This window comes from Arvicanthis niloticus, chromosome 1 (assembly GCF_011762505.2).
Source record: "Arvicanthis niloticus isolate mArvNil1 chromosome 1, mArvNil1.pat.X, whole genome shotgun sequence".
Taxonomy (NCBI): domain Eukaryota; kingdom Metazoa; phylum Chordata; class Mammalia; order Rodentia; family Muridae; genus Arvicanthis; species Arvicanthis niloticus.
In genome coordinates this window covers 87772351-87788789 of record NC_047658.1, presented here as the reverse complement: position 1 = coordinate 87788789, position 16439 = coordinate 87772351, and the positions used below count along the sequence as shown (strand labels likewise).

Genomic DNA, 16439 nt, shown 5'->3' with positions numbered 1-16439 from the left:
TTAGCAGGTGATTGTCCTGAGATGGCCTGCTTCAGATTATTATATAATCTGCAACAGGTTCGTCCTCATGAAGCAAGGCTCTAAGGGCTTCATTTTAGGAAAGATTCCTGTTATTAATATGTTTTTCTGTTGGGAGCCGACTTTAGTAGAAAGCGGCTAGATCAACTTTGCAGCCATCTGGAACCATATACCCTGATGAAAGACTTGGTTTTCAAAAGCCTATAACAGCTGAAGCACACTCTCATAAATATATTGTTTATCCCACATAGCTTGTTTTGCTGTTTAGTGACCTCAGCTGTATGGTGCACGTGGTAAAGTGTTTTCATCTGTGTTCTCCTGCTTGTGTTGATAAATACTCCAGATTTCCTTTGAATAAAGAGAGAAGAGAGAGAGACAGAGGGAGACGGGACGAGAATTAAGACCTGACCACACACCCTGTCTTGTCTCCATTCTTCGCATCGCTTGTCCCTCCAGCCCCACTCTCTCTCTTGACCAGAGCACTTAGCCCCAAAGCGTTGAGGCAGAGTGCAGGCCTCAACACTTTTCCTGTTATTATCAAACATATATAACAATCACTAAGTAATAGCACACCCCTTTAGACAGATCTCTGCAGATCCACGAAGATGTACTGTTTTGTAGTGATGCTAAATAGACAAACGTTAAGTAACGTAAAATGACTTCTTACGTCTTAATGATGATCCTATAATAATTCCATAGCAGAGATGCTGAGGGTGATAACCAACTTCCATAGTGTTTGGGGGTACTTACTTGGCTAATGTACAACATAGAATCATCACAACTAGACCACTTAGTGATAGCTGGAACAAAGCAAGGGGGTGGTGGCTCTCAGTGACTAGTCCCTTGTCCCTGCTAGCAGCTTTACCTTATCATGGCGATAAGCCACTCAGCCCATCTAACTTTAGCCCACTCAGCTAATAGGATTGACTATAGGGGGTAGGTAAATCATCCACATTTAGTGAGTGCTTCATCTTCATTGCTGGGAATAGTATGTATTACCTGCCTAGGTCTACTGGAATCTTTATACAGTCTTCTGACTAGTGGTTCATTCCCAGTTCTCAGCATGCTGTATCATAGCTGACTTTGTCTACCAGAGTGATCTTACATTCATCTTACCTATAGAGAACTGATGATTGTCTGGCACCTGCCAGACATACCAAACCATGAGCTTCTGGTGAGTCTTCACTATCTAACAGAACTGCATCCTAGTTATCAGAGCCATCTAATTATTACAGACTTATCCATGGAGATATATGCAAGAATTGCTGGATGCTCATTATACATAAAGAAATAAGACAGTGATTATATACCTGTGTCTACCTGAAATTAAAATCAATATTCTCTTCTAAGGTGACATTTGAGAACATCAGAGAAAAATCTTGTACAGTGAAAGCCATGGTATAAAACGTTTAAAAATATAAAACGGTAAGAAAAAAGTATAAATCACCAACATGAGAAACAACGAGGGGACATCCCTAGATCCTGTAGAAACAGAAAAAAAAAAGTGGAAAGTATAAAACTTAAATGCCATTAAAATATATTCCAGTTGTTCAGAGAGATGCTGAGCACCAGGAATTCTAAAATACAGCAGTGGAATCAAATTTCTGCATGTCCATTGAGAAATACAGTTTTTCATTATCTACCAAACTTGGTGAGATGAATTCTACAACAATACATTTATCCAAATAAAATACATATTCACACTTGCAGTAATAAAAATAGACACAAATATACCTAGCATTTGTAATGTATAAAGCCTAAAATTTGCAAATTCAGTATGTAATAATGGAAATCACAGCATATTTAAATAAAGAGATGCCACAAAGTAATGTAAATGATGAGCTGTAACTACCTACAGCAGAAAAAAATATCTCAACATGGAGGGGTGAAAGCAAGATCAAGAGTACATTCATTGAGTTCTAATTCATTGAAAGTTCAAGAGACAAGCTCTAACCCCAGCAGTATCTTAGGTAAGGAGACAGCAACACCTGCCCCAAACAGGGAGTAACTGGGACCCACTGGGACCCAGGAATTCACACCTGACCAGGAGCACTGGTTCCTTCCAGTCTGTGCCCAAGCACTGAGCAGATCTTGGGCTTCAGGTCTAACCCCAGCAGCAACACCCACCCCAAACAGTTCTGACACAACCAAGATAATAGGAAAGACAGGATCCAGTCAGAGACAGCACAGGTAGCACTAAGGAGATCCAGATGGCGAAAGGCAAGTGCAAGAACATAAGCATCAGTAACCCAGGGTACTTGCCATCATCAGAACCTAGTTCTCCCACATTAGAAAGTCCTGGATTCCCCATATCACCAGGAAAGCAAGATTCAGATTTAAAATCACTTCTAATAATGATGATAGAGGTCTTTAAGAAGGACATAAATAACACTCTCAAAGAAACTGAGGAGAACACAGGTAAACAGGTAGAAGCCCTTAAAGAGGAAACACAAAAATCCCTTAAAGAATTACAAGAAAACACAACCAAACAGGTGAAGGAATTGAGCAAAACCATCCAGGACATAAAAATGGAAGTAGAAACAATAAAGAAATCACAAAGGGAGACTACCCTGGAGATAGAAAACCTAGGAAAGAAATCAGGAGTCATAGATGTAAGCATCATCACTAGAATACAAGAGATAGAAGAGAGAATCTCAGGTGCAGAAGATACTATAGAAAATATTGACACAACTGTCAAAGAAAACACAAAGTGCAAAAAGTTCCTAAACGAAAACATCCTGGAAAGTCAGGACACAATGAGAAGACCAAACCTAAGGATAATAGGTATAGAAGAGAGTGAAGATTCCCAATTTAAAGGGCCAATAAATATCTTCAACAAAATTATAGAAAAGTTCCTTAACCTAAAGAGCAAGATGCCCATAAACATACAAGAAACCTACAGAACGCCAAATAGACTAGACCAGAAAAGAAATACCTCCCATCACATAGTAATCAAAACACCAAATGCACAAAACAAAGAAAGAATATTAAAAGCAGTAAGGAAAAAAGGCCAAGTAACATATAAAGGCAGACCTATCAGAATTACACCAGACTTCTCACCAGATATTATAAAAGCCAGAAGATCCTAGGCAAATGTCATACAGACCGTAAGAGAACACAAATGCCAGCCCATAATACTATACTCAGCAAAACTCTCAATTACCATAGATGGAGAAACCAAGATATTCCATGACAAAACCAAATTTACACAATATCTTTCCACAAACTCAGCACTACAAAGGATAATAGCGGGGAAAGCTCCAATACAAGGAGGGAGATTATACCCTAGAAAGAGCAAGAAAGTAATCTTCTTCCAAGAAATCCAAAAGGAAGATAGCCACACAAATAATGCCACCTCTAATAACAAAAATAACAGGAAGCAACAATCTCCTTTCCTTAATATCTCTTAACATCAATGGAATCAATTCTCCAATAAAAAAAAAACATAGACTATTGGACTGGATATGTAAACAGGAACCAGCATTTTGCTACATATAAAAAACCCACCTCAGTGACAAAGACAGACACTACCTTAGAGTAAAAGGCAGGAAAACAATTTTCCAAGCAAATGGTCCTAAGAAACAAGCTAGAGTAGCCTTTCTAATATAGAATAATCGACTTTGAACTTAAAGCTATCAAAAGGGATAAGAAAGGACATTTCATACTCATCAAAGGAAAAGTCAACCAACATGAACTCTCAATACTGAACATCTATGTGCCAAATGCAAGAGCACCCACTTTCATAAAAGAAACCTTACTAAAGCTCAAAGCACACATTGCACCTCACACAATAATAGTGGGAGACTTCAACACCTCACTCTCAGCAATGGACAGATCATAGAAACAGAAACTAAACAGAGATACAGTGAAACTAACAGAAGTTATGAAGCAAATGGATTTAACAGATATCTATAGAACATTTCATCCTAAAACAAAAGAAAATACCTTTTTCTCAGTATCTCATGGAACATTCTCCAAAATAGACCACAAAATTGGTCACAAAACAGGCCTCAACTGATACAAGAAAATTGAAATAATCCCATGCATCCTATCAGATCACCATGGACTAAGGCTGTTCTTTAATAACGACAAAAACAATGGAAAGCCCACATTCACGTGGAAACTGAACAATACTCTTCTCAATGATAATGTAGTCAGGGAAGAAATAATGAAAGAAATTAAAGACTTTTTAGAACTTAATGAAAATGAAGACATAGCATATCAAAACATATGGGACACGAAGAAAGCAGTGCTAAGAGGAAAACTCATAGCTCTAAGTGCTTACAAAAAGAAACTGAAGAGAGCATAACACTAGCAGCTTGACAACACACCTGAAAGCTTAAAACAAAAAGAAGCAAACACACCAAAGAGTAGTAGACTGAAGGAAATAATCAAACTCAGGGCTGAAATCAACCAAGTAGAAACAAAGAGAACTATACAAAGAATCAATAAAACCAGGAGCTGGTTCTTTGAGAAAATCAGCAAGATAGATAAATCCTTAGCCAGACTAATCATCGGGCAGAAAGACAGTAGCCAAATCAATAAAATCTGAACTGAAAAGGGTGACATAACAACAGAAACTGAGGAAATTCAAAAAATTATCAGATCCTATTACAAAAGCCTATACTCAACAAAATTGGAAAATCTGGATGAAATGAATAATTTTCTAGACAAATACCAGTTACCAAAGTTAAATTAGGACCAGATAAACCATCTAAACAGTCCCATAACCCCAAAAGAAATAGAAGCAGTCATTAGAAGTCTCCCCACTAAAAAAAGTCCGGACGGGACCAGACAGTTTTAGTGCAGAGTTCTATCAGACCTTCAAAAAAGACTTAATACTAACTCTCTATAAACTGTTCCAAAAAATAGAAACAGAAGGAACACTACACAATTCATTCTATGAAGCCACAATTACACTCATACCTAAACCAAACAAAGACCCAACAAAGAAAGAGGACTTCAGACTAATAGCCCTTATGAAAACTGATGCAAAAATACTCAATAAAATTCTAACAAACCGAATACAAGAACACATCAAAACAATTATTCATCATGATCAAGTAGGCTTTATCCCAGGAATGCAGGGATGGTTCAATATACGGAAATGCATCAATCCAATCCACTACATAAACAAACTCAAAGAAAAAAAAAAACACATGATCATCTCACTAGATGCTGAGAAAATATTTGACAAAATTCAACATCCCTTCAAGATAAAGTTTTGGAAAGATCAGGAGTTCAAGGCCCATACCTAAACATAGTAAAAGCAATATACAGCAAACCAGTAGCCAACATCAAACCAAATGGAGAGAAACTTGAAGCAATCCCACTAAAATCTGGGACTAGACAAGGCTGCCCACTCTCACCTTACCTATTCAATATAGTACTGGAAGTCCTAGCCAGAGCAGTTAGGCAACAAAAGGAGGTCAAAGGAATACAAAATTGAAAGAAAGAAGTCAAAATTTCACTATTTGCAGATGATATAATAGTATACTTATGTGACCCCAAAACTTTCACCAGAGAACTCCTAAACCTGATAAACAACTTTAGCAAAGATGCTGGATATAAAATTAACTCAAAAATAAATCAGTAGCCTTCCTCTACTCAAAAGATAAACAGGCTGAGAAAGAAATTAGGGAAACGACACCCTTCATAATAGTCACAAATAATATAAAATACCTTGGTGTGAATCTAACCAAGCAAGTGAAAGATCTGTTTGACAAGAACTTCAAGTCTCTGAAGAAAGAAATCGAAGCAGATCTCAAAAGATTAAAAGTTCTCCCATGCTCATGGATTGACAGAATTAATATAGTAAAAATGGCTATCTTGCCGAGAGCAATCTACAAATTTAATGCAATCCCCATCAAAATTCCCACTCAATTCTTCACAGAGATAGAAAGAGCAATTCTCAAATTCATTTGGAATAACAAAAAACCCCAGGATATCGAAAACTATTCTGAACAATAAAAGAAGTTCTGGGGAATCACCATCGCTGACTCCAAGGGTACTACAAAGCAGTAGTGATAAAAACTGCATGGTATTGGTACAGAGACAGGTAGGAGAATTAATGGAATAGAATTGAAGACCCAAAAATAAACCCCCATACCTATGGTCACTTGATCTTTGACAAAGGAGCTAAAACTGTCCAGTAATAACAGGACAGCCTTTTCAACAAATGGTGCTAGTTCAACTGGAGGCCAGCATGTAGAAAAATCGATCTTATCTCCTTGTACAAAGCTCAAGTCCAAGTGGATAAAGGACCTTCACATAAAACCAGATACACTGAAACTAATTGAAGAAAAGGTGGGAAAGACCCTCGAATACTTAGGCACAGGGGAAAAGTTCCTGAACAGAACACCAATGGCTTATGCTGTAAAATCAAGAATTGACAAATGGGACCTCATAAAATTGCAAAGCTTCTGTAATGCAAAGAATATTGTCAATAAAACAAAAAGGCAACCAACAGATTGGGAAAAGATCTTTACCAATCCTACAACTGATAGAGAGCCAATATCCAATATATACAAAAAACTCAAGAAATTAGACTCCAGATAACCAAATAACCCTATTAAAAAATGGGGTACAGAGCTAAACAAATAATTCTCAACTTAGGAAACTCCAATGGCCGAGAAGCACCTAAAGAAATGTTCAATATCCTTAGTTATCAGGGAAATGCATATCAAAAGAACTCCGAGATTCTACCTCACACCAGTCAGAATGGCTAAGATCAAAAACTCAGGTGATAACAGATGCTAGCAAGCATGTGGAGAAAAAGGAACACTCCTCCATTGTTGGTGGGATTGTAAGATGGTACAGTTTGCCAGCTTACTGCTGGAAAGCAGTCTGGCAGTTCCTCAGAAAATTGGACATAGCATTACCTGAGGCCCCAGCTATACCACTTTTAGGCACATACCCAGAAGATGCTCCAACATATAAAAAGGACATATGCTCCACTATGTTCATAGTGGTCTTATTTATAATAGCCAGAAGCTGGAAAGAACCCAGATGTCCTTCAACAGAGGAATGGATACAGAAAATGTGGTACATTTACCCAATGAAGTACCACTCAGCTATTAAAACCAATGACTTCATGAAATTCTTAGGCAAATGGATGGAACTGGAAAATATCATCCTGAGTGAGGCAACCTAATCATGAAAGAACACACATGGCATGCACTCACTGATAAGTGAATATTAGCCCAAAAGCTTACAATACCTAAGATACAACACATAAAGCACATGAAGCTCAAGAAGAAGAAGGAAGACCAAAGTGTGGGTGTTTCGGTCCTTCTTAGAAGGAGTATCAAAATACTCAACCAGAGCTTCCAAGGTCTAAACCTCCAGCCTGGGAACACAAAGGAAGGGACTCAAGGCTCCACCTATATAGGTAGTTGAGGATGGCATTGTCAGGCAGCAGTAGAAGAGGAGGGCCTTGGTCCCTGAAAGTTTGGATTCCCTAGTGTTGGGGAATTTGAGAGCAGGGATGTGGAAATGGGTTTAGGTGGGGGCACACCTTCATAGAAGTAGGAGGAGGGGGAGGGGGGATGGGATAAGTGGTTTTGGGAGGGGAATGAGAGAGGGGATAACATTGAAAGGTAAATAAGTAAAATATCCAACAAGAACAACAAAAAACAGATAATGTGTCTGGCAATTGTAGTTGAGCAGTCAAGACTTTTTGTTACCAATTTATTACAGGGATTTCATATAATCCTCAAGGACAAGGTATTGTGGACAAGGCCCATGGAAGTTTAAAAAGATTGGTGAGACATACTGCTGCTGAAACAAAGAATGATGCCGACCTTTGAGTTTGCTGAGTGCCCTGACAAGGGTGACTGGAAAGCTGTATTGGACATACGTTCCTGACCCATCTTTGCTTGCCTATATCCCAGATGGGACAAGCTGCCTTGCCTCAAGTTTTTAGAACTTGTGGAATAGAGAATCCAAAAGAGAAATTATAATGTCTCTTGTATTTTTCTTAAAGGTGACCAGCTATTAGGACTCAATCATGTACTGGTCTAGAAATTAATCCAATATTGGAAATAACAGTCTACTTTTGGAAGGCTGGATCTGGACATTTTCAGAGACATATTTGGAAGTTAGCTGTAGTTCACTATGATGTTATGATAGCAAGAGATAAAGTTGGAACAAGATCTGGATTTTAAACAAGGGTTAGTGCATGTTTTAAGGCTCTTTTAATTGTCAAGCTAAAATTGGTTTTGTCTCTTCTACAGTATTTATTGTAAGTTGCACTGACTGTATAATTTCCAATTGTGTTAGTGTGTTGAAACCTGGTATGTCTGTTATGGGGGTCTATCAACCAGCTTTTATCTTACTGCCCTGAGTATTAAAAAAACCTTAATTAATTCTCTGAAAAAAGCTTGAAAGTTCTAGAAGAAGTGAGTTAGGCTTTAAGCAGAAGCAAGAGGGTAGGGCTTGATTATTGCTGGTATAACAGCTTTAATTTCATTAATTGCTAGCACCATTGCTTCTGCAATAGCATTGACACAAGGAATTAAGACAACTATTTTTGTTAACTATCTAGCAAAAAAAATGTTACTAATGTATTGGATATACAAAAGGATGTATATAGGTATCCAGAACAACAGATGATGCTCTATAACCTATTCAAATTATCTGAAGGAGATTCAGGGTTCAAGAGTTAGGAGCCATCCCAAGTGTCATGACAAATATCATTGGAGTAGTGTTACTTCTAAAATTTACAATGATTGTCATTATAATTAGAAAAACATTTAAATACACCTGTAGCGTATTTGGCATAATCTTAACACCTCTCTTGGTGTGTTAACTTTGCATAGTGAGATTAGGAATTTAAAGAATGCTGCTCTGTTGAGCTTTGATGCTGAAGATAATGCCGATAAAATTATCCATGGCCTAGTCCCTAGTCATGTATTTCCATTTTAATCAAACCTCAGGGATGGCATATATAGCTTGATCAGGCTATCCCTTCTTGTCCTGTGAATACTTTTATTCCTGTCCATCGTGTTAAAGCTTGTCTCTAACTACATCAACAGGCTGGCAGCCAAAGTACATGACTTGAAAATGATAATGGACCCCCTGACAGAGTTATTAATTTAACAGGCTGGCAAGCCAAGGATGAGTAAGATTCTGCATAGAGCCTTACCAACCTAAGACAAAAGTGCATATTCCACGACAGGTAAGGAAGGCTCAGTCTGGTTTATGCAATAAAAAGAGGGAGATGTGGAGAGCTCTTGGGGCTGCCTGGCAGGAATCTGACATAGGCCAAGGACAAGAAAATGGGTTGCTTAGAAAGAATCTGACATAGGCCAAGGACAAGGAAATGACCTTCAGGCAGGAATCTGACATTAGATTGGGACAAAGAAGTAATTCCAGGCAGGAATCTAAATCTTAGGCTAGAACAATGAAGTAACTATAGTCAGAAATCTAAATCTTAAGCTAGAACAAAGAAATAGGCTTCAGGCATAAAAATGACTATGGGCTAGGACAGGGAAGTAGGCTCAGATACTTTTATCATCCTGATAAGCCCTTAGAAATAGTGACCACAGGAGTGATCACGGGACTCAGTTTATTGTCGTGCATGTTCTTTGATTATTTGGGTTTACTGTCTTCCCTTCCTTGTTCCTGGACTATTTGCATCTATTATATAGCTAGTTCCTCAACCTAGAACTGACCTTAATACTTGCATGCAATTTAAACAGTATAAAGGCAAAAATAGGAGGAAGAAATGGGATAGGGGATTAATGAGTGGGGAGTATGAGGAAGGGGGATGGCATCTGAAATGTAAATAAATAAAATACTGAATAAAAACAAACAAACAAACAAACAGAAAGTTCAAGAGACAAAACTCTAGCCTATATGGATAAAGACTACATCACAGGCCATATATCAAAAGAGAAGGATTATTACTTCAAATAGCAGAATGTCTGTAGAGTAAGACTAAAATAGAGTTTAAAAGTAGTTCCAGCTTCCAGAAAATGCCTTATTTCATACTTTAAAGGATAGTAAACAATTTCTTGCTTTGCTATTATTTTAATTTTATTGAGACTTTCATACATGTATATATATATATATATGTATATGTTAATATATATTTTTATATAGGCTATACTTATAACATACTTATTTCATTTATATAATTTTCACCCCTACAACTCCTCCAGAGATATTCTATTCCATCTCAAATTTATGACCTCTTCTTAATTATTATTGTTACCATTAAGTCCAAAATTCCTGATCTTCTCCAAGTGGTAAAACTGGTGGCATTGTCCTAAATAGGATGTTGGACAGGTAAACAGAAAGATTGTTATTGGGTAAACAAGCCTAGAGCTATTTTTATCAGATGAGTAACCAGCCTGACTCCATTTCTGTCATCAGGAGCCATTTTGATATTCTAGTCTACTTAAGTTTCTGTTTACTTGGAATTGGGTTGTACCCACCCTGTGGCCACAAAATGATCTTGTAATAGATGTTTCTGGAAGATTTAACTGCTGGATTTCGCTTCTGTAACCACACTTGCTTGCAAAATCTCTCACCCTAGGATTTTGTCACATAAAAAGAGCTTGAGAAAGTGGCTCAGGGCTGTTCTCTTAAACACTGTATTGGGTGAGACAACCGCCAGACCTAAAGCTTGCTTTGATTTGGCCTTAATTTATGGTCAGTTACCTTTCTCCTTGTGTCTGTGGGTTCAACAATGGATACTATTATACAGGTCCATAAGGAGTCACAATAGGGGTAAGTAACCATGGGATGTCCAACCCCAGGTGATATAACTGCAATGCAATTTTGGGGTGGTGTGGGGATGAGGTCTCCCTACATAGCCCTAGCTGTACTGTAAATCATTTTGTAGGTCAGGGTGCCCTCAAACACAAAGATTTGCCTGCCTCTGCTTGGATTAAAGGCATGTGCCACCATGCCTGGCGCACAATTGCTATTACTGTTTAAATTATATTAGAGTCTCTACGTATTACCATTGCACAATAAAGTTTTTTTTTTAATTTGTTAAGTTTTTCCCATTATATGATTAAATAAATGAGTACATATTCATGATGCCCACTATTTCTTGATTGAAGTGGTATAATGGTTAATTATATTTAAAATTGTAATTACTATTTTTGAGAGAGCAAAAAAAAAAAAAAAAAAAAAGCTAAAAAATGCCTCTAACATGTAAACCTCTAGCTTGTACAAGTTGTATCTTATCAGCCCACCTCCCTTTTCCCCAGACATTGAAGACTATTCTTAAAATTGATTGATCTTGCAAAACTTGCTGTTCTTGCAAGGTAGTAAGTTCCTGCCTACAAAGGCAGAATACATGTAATGTTGTGTGTGGTTTTTTTCTCTTTATAAGCCCTGGGCGGATATGGCTAAATGATGCCCCACGGGAGTGCTCTTAGGTACAGTCCTGATGCCAGTATTTAAATTAAAAGCCTCTTACTAGTTAAAATTTTATTAATATACTGGTGAGACCCTGAACAACTCCAGCCCATAACAAAAAGAATATAATTATATCACTTGCAACAACATAGACTGAACTAGATTATCATGTTAAGTGAAATAAACCAGGCACAGAAAGTCTATGTGTACTCTTATATGTAGGATATAAAAAGAAATGATTTCATGGACACAGAGGTGGTTACCAGAGGGAGAAGACAGGTGTGGGATAGGAGTGGTTAAGGATTATTGATTAGTTGGTACTGAGCTTTAGTCAAGTGGAAGTATGAAGTTCTGGTTCTAACCAGAGATAACTACAATATGCCTGATATTTTAAAAAGCTAGAGAAAAAGAATAAAGTAGAAAAGTATATTTAAGAAATCTAATAAAAATAGTTTCTCATTTAATTTTTTCAAGAAATGGCACCTGCTTATCTAAGACACACAATAAAATTGACAAAGGTTGACCAAAGTTTTCTTAAAAGTACAGAAAAAGAAAAATTAGTGACATCAGTTCTTGGTGAGTTCTTTAACTGTCAGCATTCAATCAAGACCCAGAATTAGATTTCACTGGGCAGAGACTAGACCATGACGAGAACTTAGGAGCAAAGAGTACCACATGCATCCCAGGATAGTTAAAAGTTTTCTGTCTTTTGTGGAAAATGTCAAGGAGCAACTTTCTTTTACTAGAAAGCACAACATTATGGAGGAACTGGTAGCTTTTGTTTTTGTAACAGAAAGTTTTCCTTTTTTTTTCCTTTTCAAAAGCCGACCCAGCTAAGCCATGCTCATCACATTTCTTAAGGTGGAGCGACATTGTACTCTGTGCAGTCCTACCCATTCAGTTCTCAGTTCTCCAATACAAACGGGGCGGGGGTCGGGGGGATGGTGGGGAGGCGAGCATCCTGCCCTCTAGCCTATTACCTTTAACCTCCTGTAACCTTACAGCCTGAGCTGGGCTCTGACATCACCCCAACTTAAACTGGAAATGGCGGTAGTTACCATGGTCAAACTGCTCTTCCAAAACTTGAGGTGTTCCTCAGTAAGCTACAGCCCAGACCTCAAATGTACTTCAAACCTCTCACAGTTTGAGTTGTCAGCCAGGGAGTTTAGGAAGCCGTGGGGGCTGGGGGCGGGGGCGGGTGGGGTAGGTCCCTGACACTCACCACTCAGAGCTAGCAACGGCCTCCACATTGCCTGCCTCCTCCACTGAGTCGCTGCTTGGCTCGAGTCTTCCCTAATATGCACTTCCGCTTAACACCCTCAACACAGGGATCAACCGCTCTGCGCAGCCTCACCAGGACCACCAACCGGAAGCGGAAGCGGGGAGGCGGGGCAGAGGCCTAGTAGCAGAAGGCAGTGCTTGGGGTGTGTGGGAGGGCCTAAGTCTATAGGGTAGTAATGTAGCAATTTAAGGTTTCTCAGTTTTTCTTTTGTTTGTAAACTATTGTATTTTAAATTTATCTTCCCCAATTTTATGTGCATTGTTGTTTAGCCTATGTGAGAGTGTCATATCTTGGAGTTACCGACAGTTGTAAGCTGCCGTGTGGATGCAGGGATTTGAAGCCGGGCCCTGGAAGTGCCCTTAACTGATGAGCCATCTGTCCAGCCCCAAGTTTTTCTTCATCTAGATAAAGACTTGTCAGTGTCTGGTTTTCAAATACCTAAATTTTGTTTCCTCTGATTTTTCCCCTTTGTCAGTTCTTGGTTTTGTTGTTCTGCTAGTGTATGCTTTTCCTATTTTTCTACTTCTTGTGTTAGCCATGCAGTTCGATGTATGCAGTTCGACTTTTAATTTAAAAGTATTTTGTTGTTTTAGAAGTCTTCATTTATAGCTACACATTTTTCTCAGCTCTGCCTTTGCTTTTGAAAATTTGGTATGTTTTGATCTTATTTCATTTTCTGAAGACATTTTGTAATTTGTTTTCTTTTTTTTGACTCATAATTAGTATTTTACTTTCAAATACTTGTGAATTTTCCACTATTTTGTCTGTTGTTGAATTCTAGTTTTATTAAACGTTTTGGTTAGATAAGGCACTCAGTAAGATTTCAGTATTTTTAAGTCTAGGCTTAAAATTTTAGAGGCTTTTCTTTTTAGAGCTAGGAATGAAAGCCAGGTACTTTCTGCATAAGTTCTCTACCATTGAACCAAATCACCAACCCACCCTTATTGTGGCTTATTTAAAGACCCAAGATTCAGTGACTGCTAGAGAATATTCCATATGCACTTGAGAAGGATATGTCTTCTATTATTATTTGTTGCAATGTTCATTAGAGGTATGTCTGAGTTCCTATCGGACTGCTGTGCTGATGGCAGCAGTCAAGAAGGTGTTTTTATTGTTTAATTTATACCCTATGTATATATGTTGTTGTAAGGCCAAAACAGAACCAGAGCCTTCCCCACTCAGTAAACAGAAAAGCAGTGGATATAGCTTTAGGAATCAAAAGCAATGAGTATTTCCTTAGGAATCAATCATACCTTTCTGTTGACTCCCATTAAGGTGCACATACGTAGGTAGCCCAAGGAAAAGCTACGTTGTGTTCATGGCCCTAGAGCTTGATAAAAATGAAATCCTTATTTATAAAAAAGAACAGTGTCTTCTGTATACAATTAAAACCATTTTAATTACATTTCATTTATTTGGGGTAGGACATGTGGAGGTCAGAGGACAACTAACTGGAGTCAGTTCTTTCTTCTACAATGGGAATCCTAGGGATCAAACAAGTGATCAAGCTTGACAGATGTGTCTTTACCAACTGAGCCCTGGCTATTATTTTATAATTGAGAAATTCCAAGTGAGGTCTGAAAACTGAAGAAACTAACCTAACACACAGCAGTTTCCTAGACCATCTTGTAGATCTACCAAGAACCATCCTGCTTATATGCTCATGAATTGCAGAGAAACAGAAAGAGAGATCACAACTTCCTAGACTACAATCAGGAGAAAAATCTTGATCTCATTCCATTTATACTTTATTCTCTTATTCTTTATTTCAGGGGAAGCAAGAATAGAAAGAAAATCACATTGCTTTTAAAGATTCTGTCCATGTATTTAATTTTCTTTCTTTAATCACTGAAATAAAAAAAATTATTTCAAATCTTGGAAACAATAATATCAAACTTTGACATTAATTTAACTTAGACATAGCAGGGAATAAGTTGATGTGTGTTTGTGCATATATATTTGTGTGCATGTTTGTGGCAAATTTGATTTGCTTGGGGTTTGTATTCTTATTTATAGCTTCTAAAACTAACACATTTCTACTTGGGCAAATCTGATGGCACCATCACTGTTAGATGTTTATACTCAAGTACTTAGACCATCTAAGAATGGATCCTTGCAAAAAAATGAATGTTGCTCTTTCATTTTTCTAGGAAAGAAAAACAGCTCTAAAAATGTTTTTAGATTTAGACATATCAGAAACAAGATATTCAGCTATATCTTCAGTGAAGAGGACACTTTTTTTTTCTTTCAGGGAAGTATTTATTACACAAATATATTTACATGAAGATTCACAAGCACAGGATGACCTTCCCATGTACTCAGCTGTAGGTAAAAAAAAAAAAAAGAGTGAGAGAAAAAGAAAGAAAGAAAAAGGGAAAGAAAGAAAAGTCAGTATCACTATTTGTAGCTGAGTCTCAAGGAACCTCTGTCTTATAATCACTTCCTGTCTTGGTCAGCAAAAGACAGGAAGACTTGGTCCAGGGTGACCTGACTGATGGAATAGTCTTCTAAATTGTACTGTTCCTTTGCTTTCTCCAAAATGCCAAACACCTTAAACAACAACAAAAGCATGCAGTTGAAGTCTCCCTCTAGTTCTCAGAGGATCCTCTCCCCATCCTCCCCAATTTCTGTCAGGTACATTAAATTAGACAACAAGACCAGAAGGGCAAAATCAGAATGCAGAAGAAAACAGGTGATTGAGATGATTTTTTTTTGATGGACATGGACTGATAATGGAATTTGAGGACAGTCATCAAAGGCATTTACACACTAAGGCATTTGAAGAGGAACATAAATACTCCACTGCATTCACAATATCAGGCACAGTTCTACTCCCTCTATCCCAAGTATCCCCGTTGTTAGTGCCCCCCTAACATGCACTGCTAAAAGAGCACAGTTTCTGATCACCTTTCCCCAGCTGTTGTCCTTGCTGGGAATGTAGTAATTAAGAATGCCTTGATTCTCTTGCTTTAATTCACTACCTACGACAGAAGAATAGGACAGGTGAGTATTTTTACAAAGTTCTTTTTAGATGATCAGAATAGTACTGTATCTGCTTAATGTTACGTATCATACAAAGGTGAATAGTTGGGGTTAATGTAGAAGACGTGATTCCTCCCAACCTACTCTCTTTGGTATATATTAAATATTTTTAAAGACTTCAGAACTAATTAAATAAAATAGTCTTATTGTAGGGAATTGACAGCAACTATCGAAGCTTTTAAGCTCAGTAAATTGTCAACTTGTGTGCCCAGTGTAAAAGTTTGAGCTTTTAAAACACTAATATATTTACTCCTAAACATAGTGCTGACTATTGATAGGATTTTCTGTTGTATGCATATGAGGGCACAATTTGGGAAGAGGAAGACAAACAAGTATGATGGCTGAGATGAGAATGATCCCATAGGTTCATATATGCTAATATAATATATTGGTTGGTTATAGCTGGTCTTTGCCACTTTGTGGGTTCTTCTTTTTACCCCCATCACTGGATAGGAGAGAAAGAAAGATGGGGGGGGGGGGCGGAGAGTAGAATCTGAGTCTAATTTCTTATTGTTTCTTCTTTGCTACTTTGTGGGTTCTTCCTTTTCCCACCCCCTTACCTCCCCCATCTTCATCTCCATCACTAGATAGGAGAGAAAGAAGGATAGAGAGAGAAGAGGAGGAAGAGGGAGAGGGAGAGGGAGAGGGAGGAAGGGCAGGAGAGAGGGAGGGAAAGAGACAGAGACAGAGAGAGAGAGAGAGAGAGAGAGAGAGAGAGAGAGAG

The 16439-nt window shown here is 37.9% G+C and overlaps 2 protein-coding genes across 5 annotated transcripts in view; both read right to left on the bottom strand.

Annotated features, from left to right (window-relative positions):
- LOC117713553 (phospholipid-transporting ATPase ABCA3-like) overlaps positions 1–12717 on the bottom strand; it is a 158744-nt gene extending 146027 nt beyond the window's left edge. For 2 of the 3 annotated variants that reach the window (XM_076919006.1, XM_076919044.1), the window contains exon 1: positions 12614–12717. The gene's annotated coding sequence lies outside the window, so the exon portion shown is untranslated. The remainder of the gene's footprint in view (positions 1–12613) is intronic. The other variant, XM_076918994.1, reaches the window with a different exon arrangement.
- Positions 12718–14921: 2204 nt separating this feature from the next.
- The window catches only part of LOC117716437 (phospholipid-transporting ATPase ABCA3-like), a 75455-nt gene continuing 73937 nt past the window's right edge, over positions 14922–16439 (bottom strand). For both annotated transcript variants that reach the window (XM_076918983.1, XM_034513487.2), the window contains 2 exons: positions 15581–15654; positions 14922–15223 (listed from right to left, as the gene is read on the bottom strand). In XM_076918983.1, coding sequence (XP_076775098.1) covers positions 15110–15223; positions 15581–15654 — 188 coding nt within the window. In that variant the 3' untranslated portion in view covers positions 14922–15109. The remainder of the gene's footprint in view (positions 15224–15580; positions 15655–16439) is intronic.